This window comes from Neolamprologus brichardi, chromosome 20 (assembly GCF_056152115.1).
Source record: "Neolamprologus brichardi isolate AB-2024 chromosome 20, ASM5615211v1, whole genome shotgun sequence".
Classification (NCBI taxonomy): domain Eukaryota; kingdom Metazoa; phylum Chordata; class Actinopteri; order Cichliformes; family Cichlidae; genus Neolamprologus; species Neolamprologus brichardi.
The window spans coordinates 31,583,808-31,602,193 of record NC_142123.1 but is presented as its reverse complement, the minus strand read 5'-3'; the positions used below and the strand labels follow the sequence as shown (position 1 = coordinate 31,602,193).

Sequence of the window (18,386 nt, the reverse complement as noted above, 5' to 3'; positions counted from 1 at the left end):
CCATCGTTTTTTGTATTTGGACTCATAAGGTCTTATGTTTAGTTTGATTCCAAGTATATTTATCCCCAGTTACAGGTATTGTTTGTTTTTGTACTCAGTTTTGTCTCTTTAGGTCTATATTTACAGTTCTCCGCCTCCCACTTGTTCCCTAGTACCCTGTCTAGCCTTCGTCTGTGTGTTAGCTGTTCCCATAATGTTATTTCCTGTTTTATTTTGGTAGCCTTTGTCTCTGTATTTAATATTCAGTTTTACTTTCCCCAGCCTCGTCACCTTGATCGTGTGTTCCCTACAGCTATGTTCACCTTCCCTGAGTGGCTCTGTGTATTTGTAAAAAGTGTCTGTGTAGCTGTGGGATGGTTATAAGACTGCGGCACATCAAAGGCCCCGCTTGACATTGAGGTGTTTCATATACAAGAGCACCGATTACAACCACAACTAACCACCTTTGCACAGGACCTAAAACCAAATGAAAGAGAGAGAGAGAAGCCACCTCTTTTATGGCTTACTATGAGTGAATAACTTGACTTATACTCACATGGTGCCAAGCAAATGGCACCAAGTATCAGTGATGGAAACATGGCCCACTGCTATAAAGCACTGGGTATGAACCAGATTCAGTGAGACTGTTTGTGTGATTGAATTAAGGTCTCTGATAAAGGAGAAGCTGTTAAACGTGTCTTAAAATGGCCTTGAAGTTGACATTATAGTTTGTCCTTGGGTGGGCACAAAACGCATTAAAGCTGCTGTTCACACTAACTGTGGTGTACCGCAAGGTTCAATTCTAGGTCCTATTTTTATTTCATTTTAATTTCATTTCCATTCAGCTAAATCTTAAATCGTTTTTCTTCGCTACTCCCACAAATGGTAAATGGCCTGTATTTGTATAGCGCTTTTACTAGTCCCCCCTAGGGACCCCAAAGCGCTTTACACACCCACTGGTGGGTGGCCAGCTACAGTTGTAGCCACAGCTGCCCTGGGGCAGACTGACAGAAGCCATATCGCGCCATTGGCCCTTCTGGCCAACACCAGTAGGCGGTAGGTGAAGTGTCTTGCCCAAGGACACAACGACCGAGACTGTCCGAGCCGGGGCTCGAACCGGCAACCTTCAGATTACAAGACGAACTCCCAACTCTTGAGCTACGATCGCCCATACAGATATGTGGACTAAAATGTTTTCAGTCTCATACCCACAGGGGTATAAAGTCAAGTACCAAGCCATTGCTTTTACAATGAGTCACTATTAACAGCTCACTGAACTCGAACGTAGAAAGTGTTTAAGAAGCACAGCAATTCAGCAGAAAAGTTAAAGAGTGTTGTTACCAAGTGCTGAGCTGCACAAAAACTACACACCAGGAGCTTCACGGCTGCGTTTCTATGGTGATGAGGTGTAATTTGTAGGTGACCCAGTAGGTTTGTCCATGCAGTGTACCTTCCCATGAGTTTCGGTGACCTTAAGAGCCTAATTGCTGTTTCCCACCATGTTAGTCTTTTTTTTTCCAACTCAACTTTACCCGCGACCATTACCCTGAGCCTGGTCCACATAAGTGAAGCCCATTGCCAGGATCTTGTGAGCACAAGTTGATTCAGCTTTGAGGCACATATCAAAGAAGCCGCCTGGTCTTGTTTGGATTAAATCACAGCTTTCACTGTCATCCCCGTGTTTGTTTTCTCCTGGCTTGGCTACTGCAACTCTGTCCACACTCGTATAAACACAAAGTTACTCTCTCGCCTCTGCCTCATTCAAAATGCAACAGCTGGGGTTTTATTGGTTTTGGTGGACTGCAGAGCTTCACCCCAGTGCTGACTTCTGTGCTTTGACTATCTGTAGGTTTATAGAGTCAACTTGTAAGATTTTGCTGATCCCTTTAAAAGTACATCTGGGTCTGAGCCTGAGATACATACCAGAGTGTCGATCCTCCTGGGTGGTGACTGTGCTTTTGCTATCAGGGCCCTCAATTTTAGAACAACCTGCCTGAGGAGATACGACTGATGAAATCAGTAACCTCCTCCTTTAAACAACTTCTTAATTCATGTTTTCATAGACCTTCTTTTATGTGATGTCATCACATGTGATGTATTAACAATCTGTTAATCAATGTTGATTGGGGCTTAATGTTTGGCTGTTTGAAATCACCCTCTGAGTGTTATATGTATATGTATATACTAGGATGCAGACTTTTATTTTGAAAATTGCAAACAGTACTGACCCAGAATTTCACAATCGGTGCACGCCTGGCGTGTCGTCTCCCTCAGGCTCCAGCTGGATTAAGAGGAAAAATCCTGATGATTTATTTTTTGGTTTGGAGGTCCCAAGCTCTAATCAGAGGCACGCCACAGCACAGTAAAACCCACAGTTTGTGGTATTTTCTGAGACTACAGATGTAAATGAGTTTTTCTTCCTCTGATTTGCATGAAGCTGAATCAGATCTGATGTGTGGCTGTTTTGACGTGTCGGGAAAGCAAAAGAAAGTCCTCTTTGTTGCCGAACTGTGAATATTGTTAAAAAGAGGATATGCGCTGGCTGTTTGTGTGGAAATGTGAGTTAAAGATCCGTTTTGCTGTCGAGAAAAAGACAACTGATTGAAAGCGTTCAGAGGAAATTCTGAGGCTTGTGGTAAAACCTTTGGTCATATTAGTGCTCAAGATCAATGTGACTGACCTTTGTTAAAAAAAGGAGATTAAAAACCATTTTATTGGGAGTGTGATGAGCAAATGTTATAACTGTGAGTTTATGTCATGGATAGAATTTGGCTTTTCTAACTGCTGAGGTTTGATTTAGACCTGATGGTTGTTTGAAAGACTGGATATTTGCCAGATTATTTGATGTTGTCTTTAAGCAAAAAATAGATACAGATTTGCAAAAATGTTTTCAAACCAGTGAATTGTTAATGTCAATAAGAATTATATGCAGTGATTTGCAAATGACCCCCAAACAGATGGTGGTTCCTCCTGTGCATGGTTCTGCTCGAGTTTTGGGGTTTTTTTTGGCCGACTATCTGAAAATACCAGTCAAAGAAAACCCTTGGGCTTCTCTTTATAAGGTAAAAATGAAAATCAAAACAGATTATATCTGAACTGAAAATGTTTACACATTATTACACCGATGGACAAGCTGTTTGTGTGCATTCTCTCCATATTTTGAGCATCTAAACAGGCGTGTTTTCCAACACATACTGGATAGAACCAAGTGGCAACCACTTGGGACAGAGATATGAAGTCCAAGTAGAAGCGCCAAAAACTGTAGTGCAAATGGCCACTTGAGGCTGGCTCAAAAAGCGAGTCAGCCCCCATAGACTCCTGTGTTAAAATGCCCAGATTTACAGTACAAATAAACCTGCTTTATCCCTTCATAATGACACACACACACACACACACACTCGTTTTCATATCTTAGTGAGGACATCTCATTGACATAGTGCTTTCCCTAGCTCCTTACCCTAACCATCAAAATTGAATGCCTAACCCTAACCCTCAGCCTAAACCTAACCATAACCTAATTGTAACCCTGACACTAAAACCACATTTTGAGCCTCAAAAATACCGTCAAACTCCTGGGGATGGACATTTTTAAGATAAGATAAGATAAGATAAGATAACCTTTATTAGTCCCACACGTGGGAAATTTGTTTTGTCACAGCAGGAAGTGGACAGTGCAAAAGTTATGAAGCAAAAATTAGAGTACAATAAGAATAAATACAGTACACAACTGTACAGAATAGAATAAAATAAAATACTATATACAGTAGAATAAAATAGAATAAAATATACAATAAGATAAAAATAGAATACAAATGCTATATACAACTGAGTAAAAATACAACGATGCCAGAAAAGATTATTGCACATTAGTGTTATTGCACGTCCCCATAACTGACTGTTGGTCCCCACAAGTATAGTAGTTTCTGTCCTCACAAAGATGTCTAAACATGTACACACATACATGCATAAGCTAAGCATAAATGACACTATTAGAGTCATTTAATGTAATTATCTTATAAACGATATGACTAATATAAAAAGTTAAAATTGTATCACAGCCATGGAGCCAAATTCCTGCAAATTTGGCAGAGATGCATAATTCAGTGCCAGCTGATGTCGCCTGATACCCCTCTGTACATCCTGTTGGTAAATCTTATACATAACATTTTATTTAAGCTGTTCAACATAGGGTTACTGGTACCTCTGCATGCCACTTTGCAACCTCACCTCCACCCTCAGCTTGTTTCAGGCCATTCATGCTATCTTTGACTTTATCAATAGCACAGCCATTGTAATAATACATGCTCTGCTCTGTGAGTAGGTGGTACTACTCTCACTGCCTTCTGGCTTTCCATTTAAAGCCACACAACCAATTAGAGACGACTACAGATGGAATAACAAAAGTATCATCAGCACTAATTAGCAGGTTCTGTGTTAGTGCCAGTCACCCCTGCAGTCTGCGAAGGCTCATAACGTAGCACTGCACCCTCATCAGTATATGGTTACTTCTGCCTTCCACAAAACAAACCCCATAACAGCGAACTAATTGCTGACCGTGTCTGTTGTAGGCGGCCTGTGAATAAAACCGTTTGAATGTTCAGCATTGGAAGAACACTTTTTGTGCTGCTTGAAATTTTATCTTTAAATAGTGAATCTTTCTTCTCGTTTCGGCTGTATAGTAAATCATGTTTCAGGTTAAGTAAAGGCGGAGGCTGTTTGTAGCAGTAGTGGGAGAGCTTGAGGAAAGATCGTGGATTTATCCTCAGGAGAAGAGGAACGAGGTCTGAGCCGTGATTATTTAACAGGAATATTTTCCACTTTGACAGAGTGATGCAACCTGAAGACACAGAAGGACCCGCAAGATTGAAACCAGTTTGACACCAGTTTAAAACTCCACTCTGTCATAAAAACCAAACAACCCACCAGAGGTTTGAGTCGTTTCACAGCGTTGCCGTGGATACCGGTTTGTTGCCATGGTGATGTTACTACAGGCAACTACAGTTTGACCGCCAGATGAAAAGTGTGAAGCAGCAAAAATATTTTATTAATAACTTCAGAGAGAGAAAGAGAAACGGCGCAGAGAGTCTGCAGGGCTGAGCCTCACCTGCTCAGGTGTATTTCACATATTTAAGATTTTTTTTTTCTTTTTGGGGTATGAAATAGATCCGTGTTTCTCCACCTTAATCTGAGACAGTCATGGTTCAGTTCTGCTCTGAAACTCGGGCGAGGTTTTCTGCTGCAGGGGAGAAAGTGGAAATAAGATGCAATCATAGCTTTGAGTTTTGTATTCAGACAGACCGCTGACTTTCTGTGGGCGGACGCTGAAGCCAAGAAGACATTCTTTAGTGGATTTCAAATTTTACAGTGAAGTTCAGATCTGGGGTCAGCTTCTGCACAATTCAAAAATCTACAATATTGTCTTGTTTCAGTTTCTCAGAGGGTTTTATTTCATTTCCTTTTTCCACCAGATCGCCGCGTAAAGGGAATATCTTTACGGTTTTTACAGATAAAACAAGAAAAACAAGTTTTGTCTGTTTTTTTTTTTGAAAATATTTTTATTGAAAAAAGAAAACAGTACTTGCAGTTACCGAAATACAATCAACTTTTCTTCATTTTCCTAAGTAAATAAACTTATATATATATATATATATATATATATATATATATATATATATATATATATATATATATATATATATATGAAAAAAAACAACGCATTCTAAAACAAAGACACCCCCCAGTCCCACACAGATCAACACAACCATCAAACATATTAGAGGAATATAACAGTAACAGAGGTACATTTAAACAGGCAATACCTCTAGACTAGCAAAATAAGAGATGTCTCGCTAATAGGGATGTGAAGGCTATAATATCCTTTTGTGTGGAATCAAGTGTAAGTGAGCGAACAGGAATCCCAAATACAGCAATCAGAGGACAAGGATGAAGAGTTACCCCAAGAACAGTTGACATAATAGCAAAATACCCTGTCCAGAAACTTTGTAGCTCAGGACACAGAAAAAACATGTGGCTAAGGTGACAAGGAGAACCATGGCATTTATCACATTTATTTTCCACTTCTGGATACAATTCAGAAAGTCTAGACTTAGAGAAATGCACCCTGTGTATGACCTTAAATTGAATAAGTCCAAGACGAGCACAGGAGGTGGAAGATCATACCCTCGCTACAGCCTGTTCCCAAGACTCCTCATGTATTCGAATTCCTAGTTCTCCTTCCCATGTACACTTAAGCTTAACATTAGAGTGGTTACTAAAAGACAGAATAGCATCATAGAGTTTCGAAATAACGTAGTTTCCCACTGCTGTTCTGGAGGTAAAGAGGGGAAATTTGGGGAACACTTGGCAACAAAATTTCGAATTTGAAAAGTTTTGTCTGTTTTTGACCAGCGGGCAGTGAGATTAACTGCAAGTGGGCCTGCTGACCAGTGAATAATCATAAGCATCTCCTTTTCACAAGTTTTAATTCTCCTGAACTTGAATCTGTTTCAGGTAAAGAGGAGCTGCCATGTTGGCCTCCTCCATCCCCCCGTCACTCCTCCTCTTCCTCCACATCCTCTCCCCTTTCTCCCAACCTGTGGATGCCTCGATACATGTGGAGTTGAAGGGCGCCCCCCTGTCGCACCTGCTCCTGGATCCTGGAGCGGGACGTATTTATGTGGGCGGGGTCAATAATCTGTACCAGCTGACCACTGACCTCGAGGTGTTGTTGCACGTAAAGACCGGCCCTTACCGGGACTCCCCAGAGTGCCTCCCACCAATCGTGCTCCAGGAATGCCCATCAGCCAAGGACACCGACAACTACAACAAACTGCTGCTGATGGAGACGGGGCAGGGGGCGGAGCCAGGGAGTCTGATAGTCTGTGGATCACTGTTCCAGGGAATCTGTGAAAAGAGGTACGTCAGTTTACTGCGCTAGTTTTCCTCACTGTGTTCCCAGAGTTTATCCAGATACATTTTTCTCACACATGTGTTCTTTGCATGTATCAAAGGTGACTGATGTCTGGATTAGCCAAAACACGTATGAAGAATGACTTTTCTGTCCTGTCTTTCTCTGCAGGAGTCTGTCCAATATTTCTCAGCTCATCTATCAGACGTCCAATCCCGTTGACACTCAGTACGTCGCAGCCAACGCTCCAGGTGTCTCCACTGTTGCCGTGGTAATAACCACGAAAAATAAGCAGGAAGGGGGTGGGGATGGTGACGTGCTGCGTCTGATGCTGGTTGGTCGAAGCTACACTAGCAAAGGCCCTGGCGACATCCCACCAATCACGACACGGCGGCTGTTTCCAGTGGTTCCACCCCGCAGAGCGTTCTCTCAGGAGGAGGAGCTTGGAAAACTTGTTGTAGGAAGTTACTCCGATTACAACAACCACTTTGTGAAAGCCGTTGTCCATGGCAACCATGTCTACTTCCTGTTCTCACGGCGGCACAAGAAGGAGTACCGGACTTACGCCTCCAGGCTCTGCATCTCTGATCGCAGCTTCTACTCATACGTTGAGGTGCCGCTGCTGTGCCAGGGTGGGTATAACCTGGCACAGGGTGCGTGGTTAGGAAACCACTCAGGTGAACCTCACCTGTTTGTCGTCATGGCAGCGGGGCAGGCGTCCACGCCCGTAGCAACAAATCGTTCAGCTCTCTGCGTTTATGGCATGGCGGAGTTAGACACAATGTTGCGGAGAGCACAGGAAGTGTGTTACACAGAGGGAGGACAAGGCAGCGGTGGAAAGGAGGAGGCCTACATCGAGTACGGCGTGTCATCAAAATGTCTCAAACTGCCGAAGGTAAACTCAAACACCTGAGCAGTGTTGGGGTGATCAACAAAGTAATCTATGAATTTGTCCCCAGAGAAAGTACTCATTACGTTACTTTCTTGCTACTCTGTAACGTGACCTGAAACACAATGTAAACCTGAGGCTATGTAAGAACACAAAGCCGACATAACAAAGCAAAGTTTGAAACCAGCTCAATGAGACTTCAAAGTCGTCGCCACGATGATTTTGCAGTAGAAACACGAACAGAAGTGGAGGCTGCGTCACTTAATCGCTGCCTTTGCTACCTGTTGAAGCTCAGGCGCTGGATGCAGGCCTGGGGTCAGCACACACTCAGCTTTAGCATTACACCGGCTTCTTCGTTAGCTCTGTATTAGCATGCTGTCTGTGCAGATGCTCACAAAGAGTCGATGTTAGCGGTATAACACTGTCATTTTTGTCCTGGACACAGTTTGCACTTTATATAATCATGCTCTTGTAATAAAAGCGATTTCCATATCACCACTCAACAAATGTTGTTGACCACTAAACCATTTCCCTCCTCCTTGTACACAATCAAAACGAGGTGTTTGTTTTTTGCGTAGGGGTGCAGAAGAAAAAGTGAATGTTTTTTTCTTTCTATCTGCTCAGTGTGCACAGAACTAAAGAACCTTTGTAATGCAAGTAATGACATAATTGCAACTGTAGCGCAACTACTGAATTTCGTACAGTAACTCATTACATTACTGCATGACTGAAAAATATAATGTGGTACCAGTAACATGTTGCAGCCAGCATTGGCACTGGGGATGGCTGTAGCTCGGGAGGTAGAGCAGGTCATCTACTAATCAGAAGGTTGGTGGTGTTCATACCAAATATCCTTGGGCAAGATACTAAATCGATACTCTTCGATGCTTCTGTCAGAGAATGAATGTTGGATAGAAAGCACTAATGTAGATTTAACACTTACCATTACTGGCTGTGAGTAACCTCCTTACCTGGAACACTCACTAGCTTGGTGCACATAATACATGCATAATGTATTTTGATTATGCAAATCATTATTATTCTTTTTATTTGGGGGGGTAGCCCCTCCTAAAGTGAATGAAAGCTGTGGTTTCAGTTTTCTATGCAATAACTTTGTGGCATAGTAGTTGTGATAATATCAGTTCTACATTGAAAATATATATGAATGGACTGATGCCAAAGCTTCAGTTCAGGCCACAAAGTCGAGCTTATTTGTAATCAGCTGATTTTTACCCTTTGACATGTCCAACTGGTAAATCTCATATAGGACATGCTTTTTAAGCTGCTTTTCCCTCCCAATGGTTGCTCTGATCTGCAAGTCACTTTGCAACCCACCTCCACCCCAGATCCTTAATTTCATGTTTTTTTAAATAAAGTTGACCAATCTGTTGTCTTTGCTGCTGCTCTCAGAAGTAGGTCCAAGCAAAGAGCGATAGAGCCAAATATAAACTCCAGATACTGCAGATGACAGAGTCAGAGTTACTGCTAGTAATGAGAGTGCAGTACAGAAGTGTGGAAAACAATGGGACAGTAAACTTGTTCCAATGAGAGTCCAAAGATGACCCCACGGATCGCTGAGGTCCTGGTCGGCCAAGTGGGACATCGTATGACATCACATTTTACATGTGATGACATCACAGATTAGCAGCTGCTTTAGGGAAGAAGCTGTCGATGGTTGTCATCTGCCTCGCTGCTGACCTTAATACTGTGTGTGTGTGAGTGAGTGTGTGTGTGGATTAGAGTGGTTATCTTCAGCATCTGGACTTATCATCAGACAGCTGCCACTCAAACACAGAGCTTGTAGCACAGAGCTGACCCACATAGAGCAAAAACACACAGATTAAAGTGACAGGCTGAGTGGAAAAAAGCACGAGTTTTAAAGGTGAATGGAAGCAATATTGTTCGTGTGTTTGTTTGTGTTTAGAGACGTAAACAGATAAAGCAGGGCTGACCACATACCTGTGTTCACTGGCTTCTCTCTCTCTGTTTATTCATCTACCAGGACTCTCTCTCAGAGTACCCCTGTGGAGGGGAACACACCCCCAACCCCATCGCTAGCGCCGTGCCCCTCAAAGCCACGCCCATTGTCAACTCCACTATACAGCTGACCGCTGTCACCACAGCGACTGAGGCGGGCCACACCATCGCTTTCCTGGGAGACAGAAAGGGACAACTGCAAAAGGTGACACCACCAACATGTTTTACAGCCGTTTCACACATGAAGTAGACGGCGTCGGCTGGGCCATTGACCTCAGTTACCCTTTCCCACATGTCGCACACAACAGCTGAGGTGCAGATTGTGGCTGAACATGGAGCGATAAGACACATGATGCTTAATCTCCCTGCTGTGAATTTAGCAGACAGTCACTTGAAGTATAAAACCGTTTGTACTCTCACATGAAAAGTTTTGGGGAGCAAATGCATAAATGAATAATGCTTAATTGAACAGGCTTTAGACCCCTCCACTCTAATGGAGCTGCTAAGAGACCAGCTGGTGAGACTGGTTTTTACTTGGCAGTGAAAAGGCCTGTTTAGGCGTTTGTGTCGCCATCTCTAGCTACAGGGAGGAATCAGCTGTTTCCTGTTTATGTTGTAACTGGAAGGTCTGAAGAGAAGCACCAGGAAAATGATCACACACACACACACACACACTGAACAGAGCAGCTTGTAGCCTGAAGCTCTTTATAAGCAACACAATGATGCACTCTATGTATGCGTGTGTGTGTGACTAACAGGCGTTTAGCTCGAGGGTGTGGTGCGTTTGGGAAGAGTGGGTGGTGTTGGGGAGGGTCACATGGGAGCATGCTCAGACTTTTGTTGTTGATTGGTGATTGGTCTCTCAGGTGCAGTCTGGTAAGAATCCAGCAGGACACCCCTGAAGCTTTTAACTGGGTGTAAGTGTGTGTGTGTTTGTACTTGTACATGTGGCTTATGAGGACCCAGTCTTTCACATTGTTAGAGAGGACATTTGAAAAGTGATGAGATTCTGTACCCAATTGTTCTCGCTGCGGGACACCTTAAGATTTTCCATTTCATTTCGAAGTTTTTATCAAGTTCAAGTTTAGGGTAAGGGTCCTGGGACTGCACCGTGTGACTCATAGTCCTCGCAAAGTTAGAAGGACAAACTTGTGTGTGTGTGTATGCGTTAATGAGCTCTAATCTTGCCTCGGAGCCTCAGCGAGGTAAACAGCAGAGCTTTGATTCTCCCCATTAATATTTAATCACACACACTGTAAATGTTTCAGGGCCTCCTGCTGGATCCTTACCCAGAGTGCACCTGAGGGACCAATAACCAATCAACAAGAAGCATGTACAAGTGCAACACCACGTTTTTCGCTGCGAACCCGGGCACTTGTTAACTGCTGTGCTTCTGTTGGGATTGTGAAATAGTGAATCTATCAGAAAGATGCTCAAGCACCAGTTTCTCCAGTATGTGACGCTCCTGCAGTGTTTCTGTGGGCGTGGCACCCGAGGCTATCCAAACTAAAGAAACACATATGCACATGTTTACCTCCTGCACTTTAACATATCTAAAGGCAGAGTCCCCGCACATGTTTTGAATTTTTGTGCAGATGTATACTAGAAGCACAGCGACTCCTGACTCCTCTGCTTGTAAAAGGACTTTTAGTTATATAGAAATCGATGTGAAAGCAGCTCTGGCTCCTTTGCCCTGTAGACTTTGTGGGCTCACTCACTTGTTTCAGGTCATTCAGGTCGTTATGAGTGGGGGTGGCTGTTCTTCAGGAGGTAGAGAAAGTCATTTACTAATCAGAAGGTTGGTGGTGCAAATTCTGGCTGCTGTAGTCTGCATGTCTCAGTATCTTTGGGCAGGATACTGAAGCTGATCTCTGATGCGTTCATCGGAGCATGAATGTGTTTGAATGTAAGACAGAAAGGACTCAGGTGTAGAAGAAAGTGCTTGTGTGAATGGATGAATGAGAAATGCTGTATGAAGTGCTTTGAGTAGATAAGCAGTATATAAGAACTAGTCCGTTTACTGTTAAAACACAAATATGTTTCTTTTAACAGTCAGAGAAGATTTTTGTCTTTTTAAATTGTTAAACATAAATGAACCTGTGATGTCCTCAGTTTCCCAGTCAGATAAATGCTTTCCTCATTGCATCCTGTTTAAAAGAAGAAGATGGTGATGATGAAAATGCTCAGCTTTAAACTCCACTAAGCATTGTGTTTTTAGGTTATTGCAGTCTGCGGTGCAGAAGTGTCTCCTGAAGTCAACTTTACACCCTGATGCCTTTAGGTGAAATCCAGGAGACAGGTTCGCATTTCTACAGGAAAAAGCAGTAACAGTACTTCAATTCTTCTAAAAAACTCAGTGTTTCACAAACTCACAGCATGAAACGTGACAAAAGTATTTGAGTGAAGATTGAACACAGAGGGATAAGAGAGACACTAAAGCCCTGCCATACCTTTATACTTGCACACAATTGACCAATCAGTGAGTGACGTGGCTGAGATATGGTAGAGATTTAAAGAGTTTCTACTTTGTCGGGATGCTGCTGTTCCATCTCAGCAAGAATAACTGGATGTGGCACAGCAGGATGGAGTCTGTTCAAACTCAAACGATCCTCCTTTCTGCATTTTTCACAGTCTGAATTGTTCTCTTTGTCACACGCTGCTGATAGTGGAGGTGCCTTGAGGGGTGTTGTCGGGGTGAAGCAGCTCCACCTGCTGGCGGGTTGTTGCTGCTGCGGCGCTGCTGCTTTCATGTTGTCACTTTACTGAAATTAAATGTTGATGATCATCATTTTTACTTGTCACAACATTTCAGCTCTTAGACGTTTTATATTTGCTGACACGAGTTTCTCCGTCTTGAGTTAACTTTTTCAAAATACTTCACACAGTCGGCACAGCAGGAGTCCACATGAAAGGATCATGTCTCATCGCTCGAGCAGGAAAGGCATTCAGTGACAAATACTGTGCAGCAGAGAAAGAGCGCTCTTTTGTTGTACTCAGAACAAATAAACAATGCGCAGTACACAGAGATGTGTGCTTGTGTTTTAGTGGCATTAGTACAGATCCAGAACATCTCAGGGTGTGGATGGAGTCAGCCAATTAGTGAAACTGGGATGGAGTCAGCCAATTTTCCGCCCTTCACTGAGATCTACTGACAGCAGGGAGGGTCCGACCAGGGCCAACCTGTTTCTCTCTGTCTCCGTGTCTCTGATCTGGAAGTCAGTCATAGGGTTTGTCAGTACCTGAAGTTGGAGACGGGAGGCTTGCTGTAGGAACCGTGATTAGAGGAGGCACAGGTGTACCCTCGGTGGACGTCTTTTCACCTGTGATGTTTAAAAGAGGCATTAGACATAGCGGGAGGACAATGATTCTCTTTTGTATTCATACCTTATGTTAGAAATCTGCTGTTCTCCAGTCGAGTGTGTGTGTGTGTGTGAGAGAGAGAGAGAGAGAGAGAGAAGACTCTTGTCACGTTCTGCCACAATGTGAGTTCAATAAAAAGTAACAAAAGCAGGAGGCTGTAACAGAAACCACCACAAAGGTTTATACACTGATGGGAGTGTCTCATGTGTAATTTGTTGTTTGGTATAAAGGACACAGGAAAGGAAGTGAGGAAAGGGATTGAGGTTGCACAAACCAAACAACAGAACAGGCTGTATCCCAATTCAGGGTCTGCAGCCTTAAAGGCCGCATTTTAAGGCCGATTACGTCACAGCGACGCGACGAAGGCTGTCCCAATTCAAAGGCTGCTCCAAATGCGGCCCTCAAATGCGTCCTTCATTTCCCTGAATTTTAAGGACGTGGCGGTGTAGACTTCGTGGCCCAACATATCCCAGGATGCATAGCGCGGCGGTGGGTGTGGATAATTTTGCCGAAAAAAAATGGCGAATGGGGGGCACCCAAAGAGTAAACTTTAAGTAAGTACTGAATATTATGTCACTTATTTATGTGCAAATGTTTAATAACAAAGAACATTAAAACATTACTGTTGGCCACATGTCGGCAAAGTCATGTGACATTAGTGACGTTTGTACTAACTTGGTTTTAAAGCCTTTACTTTAAAATATACGCCGTTCAATAGCTGAGCTTAATCTTACAGAGAATGATCAAAGCTCATGTAGAAACAAAGAAACAAATGAACAAAAGATTTTCTCCTTCATTTCTGTCAAACAAAGCTGTATGAAACGTTTCCAGCTGTTAGTATCATGGTTGCTAGGCAACCTGGGCAGCGCAACGGAGGCTAGACCGTCCCATTTCACAAGCCTCGCACTTCCAGCCTTAGCGGTCTTTGAGGATCGTTGAGGCTGCAGACCCTGAATTGGGATACAGCCACAGTGTCGGACTCTGTGGACTCACCTGTGTTGTTGTTTTTCAGGTGTTGGTGATCTCCAGTCAGTCAGGCCATCTGTATGGCAGCGAGTTGGTGGACAGTGGCAGTGCCGTCAGCGCTGATCTCCTATTGGATGAGAGCCAGGAACATGTTTACGTTTTAACAAACAGCAGGGTGAGAGACAGCCGACCTCCTTCCTCAGTTCCTGTCTCACTTTCTTTTCTTCAGTTTTTTCCCTCCTCCTTCCTCCTTTTGTCCCAAATATCCAATCAGACGATCCATTTAAGAAAAAATGAAAACAAACCGTTTCCTGTCTTTCTCTCAGCTGTCGAAGGTTCCTGTGTCATCCTGTGAGAAACAGACAGACTGTCGCTCCTGTCTCGCTGTCAGAGACCCGTACTGTGGCTGGTGTGTCCTGGAGGGAAGGTAGGTCTACCTGTCGGCTGGTGGTTTGTAACTTTTTAAAAGTTTTATTCTTTATATCTTTTTGTAAACTTTATGTAAACTTTTTACTTTTTTTGTAAAAAGTCTGACTGACAGTAGAAGAAGAAAGTGTAGTAGATTTGGTTTGATCACAGCAGCATCTGCACGTTGATGTGACATCGCTCTGACGCCGTTTTGCGTTTGGTTGTTTGTTGCTGTTGTTGTTGTTACTAATCTGTAAATGTTTGTATTTTGTGCAGATGTTCCCGGAAACATCAGTGTCAGCGTCACCTGCAGCCCAACCACTGGCTCTGGAGCTTTGAACCGACCAGTCAGTGCGTGACAGTGCAGAGCCTGCAGCCGGCCAATCACAGCAAAGAAGAGCAGACGCAGGTAGGCTGCTGTTGTTTTGATCTGATTCTGACTGACAGCGTTATGATGCAGTCAGCCACTCCCGCAGTGATGACAGCCCGGGTCAGGGCACCCTTAGGTGTTGCTGGCAGGTGTCTGTATCAGTCCAGGTTGAAAGAAAACTTGAGGTGCTAGTTCAGCAGCTCTCTGATTGACTGAAGGTTGTGTTGTTGTGTTGGCTGTGTGTTATTGCAGAGGCACTGCAAGTCCAGCCAGTTCCAATCCTTCAGAAGATTCACAGCAGCCGATGAACATCTGCAGCAGCTGTTTACAGCTGCAGCGCTGACAGGATGAATGAAACATCTTCATATTTAGTGCCTCACCGAGTATCTTCAGGGTTTATAAGGATCAGCGCAAACATAGGAGTTATTGTGGACTGAGTGAAATGAATTCATCATCAACTTTATTTATAAAGCACTTAAAAACAACCACAGCTGACACAAAGTGCTGCACATTGGAACTGTAAAATAAAATTACATGAGATATAAGTAAAAACCAAATAAAAGAAGAGTGAAAACATTAAACCTCAATTAAAAGAGAAACTAAGTCTCACTGAGGTTAAAAGCCAAGGAATAAAAGTTTTAAGACGTGATTTAAAAGTGGACAGTGAAGGGGCCTCTCTAACGTGCATGGGCAAATTATTCCATAATTTTGGAGCCACAATAGAGAAGGCCCCGCCCCCTCTGAGCTTCCTCCTGGATCTCGGTACCTCCAGGAGCAGCTGGTCAGCTGACCTGAGAGACCGACAGGGTGTGTGGGGATGAAGAAGCTCAGAGAGGTAAGGCGGGGCAAGACTGTGAAGGCATTTAAAAACAAACATAAGAAGTTTAAAATTAACTCTAAAAGACACAGGCAGCCAGTGCAGAGAGGCCAGCACGGGGGTTATATGCTCTCTTTTTCGAGTTCCTGTTAGGAGTCGTGCAGCCGCATTTTGAACCAGCTGCAGACGTGAGATTAATGACTGACTGACCCCCACATAAAGTGAGTTACAGTCGTCCAGGCGGGAAGAAACAAAAGCATGGATCACTGTTTCAAGATGCTGCCTCGAAAGAAAAGATTTTACTCTTGCCAGTCGCCTTAAATGATAAAAACTGGACTTCACCACTGCTCTGCTTTGGTTGTCCAGTTTAAAATCACTGTCCAACTTAAAACCAAGGTCAGTAACAACAGGTTTAAAATAGACAATAACCGTGGTTGTGAACCTTTTAAGATTTTGTGATGTGAAGTAAAAATATTTATTTTTAAAATAGAAGGAAAAGAAAGTAACACTGAGAGCTTTTCAACCAGCACAGAAGTGGTTTTGTTCTCGTTTGTAAACCCAAAATATATAAATAAGTAAAGAAAAATAATAGAAAGACCCCAAACTGTCAATGGGCGTTTCTTTTTTTGACAGTAAGACAAGGGAAGGATTGCTGATACGAGACACAGCTGCTCTAGAGACAGACAGAAGCGTCCCGATGGAAAAGCAGTAACCGTGTTTCTGTGTTCACCTCTCAGGTAACGCTGTCGGTCCCCCAGCTTCCCGCCCTCGCGAAGGAGGAGTCTCTGTCCTGCCTCTTCGGGCTGCTCCCGCCTCAGCCTGCCATTGTCATGGGAAACAGCATCACCTGCCAATCCCCTGCCCCGGAGCACCTCCCACCTCTGCCCACAGGAAGCGGTGAGTAGGAACTGTGGGCGCGTTCCAATCCTCCATAATACCATCCTACTTAGCGTGCCAGAAACAGATTTAGTGTGTCCCAGTACACAGTGTTTCAGAACGAGTCTGCCAAAAATATCAGGAGGTTTAACTGCATGTGAAGCATTTTACAGCACGCAGTAGTTTGAGTCCGAGTGCAGCACGCAGTGAAAACGTCTTCATTCAGGTGTGCTACTGCTCTCACCTGCAGATCACATGATCCTGCCCGTGTCACTGATGTTTGGTCATGTGACCGTCACAACGGGCGACATGACCTTCTATGACTGCATGGCTGTAAGCCGACTGAACCAGAGCTCCCAGTAAGTCCCGTAGGCACAGTGACGGTGCTGTACGTTTATCTGAATCTAAACCAGTGATGGAGGAGACGCTGAAGGCCGTGGTGTGTGTTTCAGGTGTTTGGCGTGTGTCAGCAGTGTGTGGCGCTGTAACTGGTGTCCTCTGGATCAACTCTGCACTCACAACCACAGCTGTCCAAACCAGCACATCATCCTCAACCACAGAGTAAGACGGCCCGCTGCCCCGTCCGTCTCCATCTTTTTGTCCGTCAGCCTGTCTCTAACCCCGCCTCCTCTCTGTCTGCAGGACTCTCCTGGTCCTACTTCCTGTCCGCTAGTCTACGACCTACAGAGCTCTGCTTTAGTTCCCATGGGCCTGAGCGCCACAGTGGTGCTGCGGGGACGAAACCTGGACGTCTACACTGTAAGTCCGCGTCTCTGACCTCATTTCAGTCTGACGGGGATCGAAATGGAACTTGAGAACACTGTCAAACGCTGTTAGTAATATTTAGACCACAAAATTAACACCAAAAAAACCTGTAAAAACAGTCTTTGTTTGAAGTGGATGAACATTAGTCAGATCAGACTGATATTTCATGTTTTGACTGTCTGGTGCCGCAACGTCTGCTGTAACCTCCCAAAAAGTGACACTTAGCGTAACCAAGTTAGAGCTTTTGTTTCTTGGAGCCTGGTTGTTGTATCTGGTTGCACTGCTACACTGTTCTCTGTCTGAGTGTGGCGTGCATATAAACATGAAGCCGATCTGATGCTGTTCAATTTAGATTTATTTATATAGCGTCAAATCACAACAACAGTCTTCCTTAAGGTGCTTTATATTGTAAGATAAAGATCCTACAATATTACAGAGAAAACCCGAACAATCAGATGACCCCTATGAGTAAGTACTTGGTGACAGTGGGACAGAAAACCTCCTTTTTAGCAGGAAGAAACCTCCAGCACACAGGTGTCGAACTCCAGGCCTCGAGGGCCGGTGTCCTGCAGGTTTTAGATGTGTCCTTGATCCAAGACAGCTGATTTAAATGGCTAAATTACCTCCTCAACATGTCTTGAAGTTCTCCAGAAGCCTGTTAATGAACTAATCATTTGATTCAGGTGTGTTGACCCAAGGTGAGATCTAAAACCTGCAGGACACCGGCCCTCGAGGCCTGGAGTTTGACACCCCTGCTCCAGCAGAACCAGGCTCAGGGAGGGACAAGAGACACACTGTGGAAAAGAGCCAGAGATTAATCATAACTAACGATTAAATGCAAAGTGGTGAATAAACACGTAGAGAGGTGAGTGAAGAAGAAACGCTCAGAGACTGAAGAGTGTAGGAGTCTCTGTTAGTTTCAGTAAGCCTTGGCTCCTCATCGTGTTTCTACATCTGTGTCTGCAGCAGCTGTAGGCAGGTGTTTCCAGGAGTGCGTCAGGTCTTCTGGCTCCACAAAAAGGACATTTTTACTCGATATCTGCTTGTTTGTTAACAGCAGCGAGTTCGAGGC

At 43.9% G+C, this 18,386-nt stretch overlaps 1 protein-coding gene across 2 annotated transcripts in view; it reads left to right on the top strand.

Moving 5' to 3' along the window:
* The window catches only part of plxnb3 (plexin B3), a 105,285-nt gene that overhangs the window by 64,723 nt on the left and 22,176 nt on the right, over window positions 1-18,386 (top strand). For both annotated transcript variants that reach the window (XM_087834380.1, XM_087834381.1), the window contains 10 exons: window positions 6,490-6,894; window positions 7,058-7,781; window positions 9,778-9,957; window positions 14,125-14,253; window positions 14,405-14,505; window positions 14,763-14,895; window positions 16,411-16,570; window positions 16,800-16,908; window positions 17,002-17,110; window positions 17,192-17,308. In XM_087834380.1, coding sequence (XP_087690506.1) covers window positions 6,506-6,894; window positions 7,058-7,781; window positions 9,778-9,957; window positions 14,125-14,253; window positions 14,405-14,505; window positions 14,763-14,895; window positions 16,411-16,570; window positions 16,800-16,908; window positions 17,002-17,110; window positions 17,192-17,308 — 2,151 coding nt within the window. In that variant the 5' untranslated portion in view covers window positions 6,490-6,505. The remainder of the gene's footprint in view (window positions 1-6,489; window positions 6,895-7,057; window positions 7,782-9,777; window positions 9,958-14,124; window positions 14,254-14,404; window positions 14,506-14,762; window positions 14,896-16,410; window positions 16,571-16,799; window positions 16,909-17,001; window positions 17,111-17,191; window positions 17,309-18,386) is intronic.